Source organism: Bactrocera latifrons, unplaced genomic scaffold (genome assembly GCF_001853355.1).
Source record: "Bactrocera latifrons isolate USDA-ARS-PBARC rearing strain unplaced genomic scaffold, ASM185335v1 scaffold_127, whole genome shotgun sequence".
Taxonomy (NCBI): Eukaryota; Metazoa; Arthropoda; class Insecta; order Diptera; family Tephritidae; genus Bactrocera; species Bactrocera latifrons.
The window spans coordinates 724,101-728,119 of NW_017534708.1; the positions used below are offsets into that span (position 1 = coordinate 724,101).

Consider the following 4,019-nt stretch of genomic DNA (forward strand, 5'->3'; position numbering starts at 1 on the left):
CAGCCGCACTTATTATTTTTCTTGTTTTCTTTTCTTTCCTGTCTTAGAAATCTGTGTAATCGATTAAGTGGAAATTAAGTGGAAAGAAACAGAGATTACAGTATTGTTGTTGTTGTCAGTTTTTCAGTAAGGCGTTGTGCGTGAAAATTTGTTKTGTTAAAATTTAGCTGCTTGCTTGCCTTGCCACACTGCTGCAAGTAATAAATTTTGCTTGCAATAATAAATGATCGAACAACATGCTATAGAGTTTTTAGATTTTGGAAATTAAATGAACGTTCATTTATATGTTTGTACATACACATATATGTATGTATAATTTTAAAATATTTATGTATAAGTATATGGAACAATATTAAGTTTGCAAGCTGCTCCGAATTCATTGTAATTTAGGGAGTGCTTTTTGTGGTGTATTCTTTTCAATGACGGTAAGTTTGAAGAAGGATTTCAACGGGTTAAAGTAATACTTAGTAATATGTGAGTAGTAATTCCAAGTGCGGCATTCAAAAATAAAGAAACTATTATTAATCCCAAATGCAATATTTATTTTTGCAAATAGTTTGTTGACACAAATACTTTGCCTAATAATACTTACACTAATTAAGCTCGCTTCGCCGCTAAGTTAATTATGAAACTATAGAGTGTATAATTAAATAACATATTTYGGCAAATTAACGCAATTAAACGTGCGTGCCGCTTCGGGTCACCCRCGGCGTATGAGTAAACAGGATATTATTTGCTTTTGTGTAAGCAAATTCCCCAGCGACGCGCAAACGCAATTTCAAAAGAATTAATTAACGAATTTCCGCCCATCTTAAGGTTATAATTACGTGCTACTTTTGTGGTCGCAACTATTAAGTCAATGAATGTTGCGCCACCACACACACAAGCGCACACAAAGGCGAAGTATTGTGTTGCAGGCGTAGTGGTGGGCATATGCCTCCTGCAGTTAAATGCCAGTTAATGAAGTGAAAACGTTGCATTTTCAAATATAAATACACAAACAAACAGATATACAGCAATTATAGCTGTAAACTTGCGCCAAATTTAACATCGCTGTGCAAACAAAGCAAACACTTGATGAATTTCAGCTTCCTGCATGCCAAGAAATATGCAAATTTACACAGTATATATCGCGCGGTGTATATATATGTGTATGAAACTAAGTAAATATATATGTATTTGTGATTATGACTGTCTGCGATATATTCGAATAGCACTTCAGGAAGGGTGCTCTGCAATGGTGTGCTTGATTTCTTACATTAAATTTTAACATTTTTTGAAAGTTGCAAAATATTATATAAATACATACATATCTAATGAAATGTATGCATACAGTGAAGTATATCCTTCTTACTTAAAACGCTGGAGTGACTGATGGACTGGTGCATAAGGAGGTGCATTCCGAGGAATCATTTATCAATGCGCAATGTGCTTATCGTAAAGGCTAGTCAGCGTATACTGCTCTGCATACTATTGTGTCACAGCTTGAGAAAGCCATTAGGGTTAAAGAATTCGTTGTTAGGACCTCTCTTGATATTAAGAGAGCTTTCAATAATGTCCTGCCGGAAGCAGTGGTAAACGCTTTAAACGATTTTGGAGTTGAAGCAAACCTTAAACTTCTGACTATCAGTCTTCTATGCGACAGAGTGATWKAAACGGAATAGGGCAACGCAGTGTACTAAGAACTGTGAGTAGAGAAATCCCACATGGTAGAGTTCTCTCTCTTGTTCTACAGATACTGGTCACAGCGACAGCGGTGCTCTGGCTGTATGACTTCATCTTGGAAAAATATCTTGCTTGGCGCCTGAAGAGAGCAAACCACTCTTATGACTTATGGCAATAATATATTATGATATTATGAGCACATATTTTTAATAGCTTTGTAAGAATTTATGTCTAAAAAATAACCGCTTTTGCCGATGTTATTAGGTTTTTATCGATTCTTAACAAGCTATTTTTAATGAGTGAATTATTTATGAAATTTAGTTTGAGTTTCGATTTTTTAATTGTCTTACTTTATTTCAACCTAACCTCGTTTTTAAATCGTATAATATAATTGAAATTTTTTGGGAAAATATTTTTCCATAATTTTATTAACTAAATTTGATATTATTTTTTTTCTTTTTAATTTTAACCGTTTTAATTATTTTCTACCTAACCTTATTTTCAACTTGGACTACGGAGTTATAATTTTTCGAAGAATATTTTTCTATAATCGTATTAATTATTTATGATAATATATAAAAAAAAATCCATTTTTAAAACATTCTCCTCCGAATTTATGAATACAAATAACGGTTTTTATTGATTTTACTAACCGTCTAGCTTAATTTTTTCACTTTAAATTAAGTCAAAATTATATATACGGTACATATATAAATAAAATATTTAGCGAAATTAACACAATCAAACGTTCCAGACTCTTTGGGGCGCCCATGGCGTATGAGTAATCTTAATTTTATAATATAAAAAAGTCTTGCAGTATTTTCGCTGCTTGGCGCTGAGAGCGCGTAGTTCTAGTTTTATTCGTCGCAWCGGGTCATGCTATACCTTTTTGGAAAGCTCATTTCACGCGCTAACACGTCTTTGATTGACTGTCGTTTCTTTTAAGTCGTTCGTGAGTTATAGCGTCGCAAACATGGAGCAAAATAAAGAGAAAATATGGCATATTTTACAGTGCTACTACGATAAAGGCAAAAATGCACCACAAGCCGCCAATAAAGTTTGTGCAGTTTATGGACCCGATACAGTTTCCATTTCCACCGCACAACGATGGTTTCAACCTTTTCGTTCTGGTGTAGATGTGGTCGCAGATGCCCCACGCTCCGGAAGGCCTGTCGTCGAAAATTGCGATAAAATCGCTGAATTGATCGAAAGAGACAGGCATAGCAGCAGCCGTAGCATCGGTCAAGAGCTGGGCATGGTTTTATGTTTTTTTTTTATGAACAATTGAAAGTTCAATAAAAATACCGCAAACATACCGCAAGACTTTGACAACCTATTACTATACAATATTTGCTTTTGCATGTGTAATGCACACAACCAATCGGAAATGCAATTTGAAATAATTTTGTATGTCAAATATTTATCGTATAGAACTAAGTTTTCGTTAAATAAGAATCAATTCCAACCAATCCACCAGTAAAACGCAATAGCACTTAAGGAATACGGCAGACCAACTAAAAAGTTCTTAATGCTTTAAAAAAATAAATTTTTTAAACAAACAAATTTTCATTTCTTCTGTGTAAGGACTATTTCTGCTTTAAAATAATCACTTCTGTCTCGGTGATTACCTTCCTTTCGGCCAGCGAGCATTCTCTAACGTTATTGAAACATAATAACGTATCATTTTTATATACTTCTTTACACTTTACTATAATATAAGATTAATTAAATATTATTAACTATTTTATTTGTTAAATATTTAATGTTTAACACACTTTATCCCATAATACATACATTTTCAGTTATATATAAACACACATTAATCGCCTTATATTTGCTTTCAGGCATTGCTCCGCGGTGCGCTTTCCCAACAAAGTGCCGTTATATTGGTCTGCATGGCCGTCGATCGGTATATGTGTGCACTGCATCCACGAAAATACTATCAGCACTCCAGYAAAAAGGTAAAMATTATATAAATGCTCAATTAATACAACATAATTCAACAAAGAGCATGTTAAAGAGACACTAAATTGGTATTGAGAACTGTACTTCTAAGATATTTCGAAAGACAGAAGACTAATGAGTGTGAACCTTGGAAAGGAAGGTTAATTCCAGCTTCTTTAGAATTAATTTAGATTATAAGAGAATTTCTACTCATCAAACTGTAGCCTTCGATGAATGAAGTAAGCTTGAATGTCGCTCTTTTATAAAAAAAAGAACACCGTGCGTTTCCCATAAAAGCTCATAAATACCCCTTCGGTGAACGGAATTTCATTCGTGCTATCTCAAAGCAATTCCTAATTTCAGGTTAAATATTTGCCTTAAGACTAAAATGAGTACAGAGTATAAAGAAT

The 4,019-nt window shown here is 33.6% G+C and overlaps 1 protein-coding gene across 1 annotated transcript in view; it reads left to right on the plus strand.

Moving 5' to 3' along the window:
• LOC108978771 overlaps nucleotides 1-4,019 on the plus strand; it is a 41,387-nt gene that overhangs the window by 4,575 nt on the left and 32,793 nt on the right. The window contains 1 exon segment of the mRNA XM_018949216.1: nucleotides 3,510-3,626. Within this exon segment, the coding sequence (XP_018804761.1) occupies nucleotides 3,510-3,626 (117 nt within the window).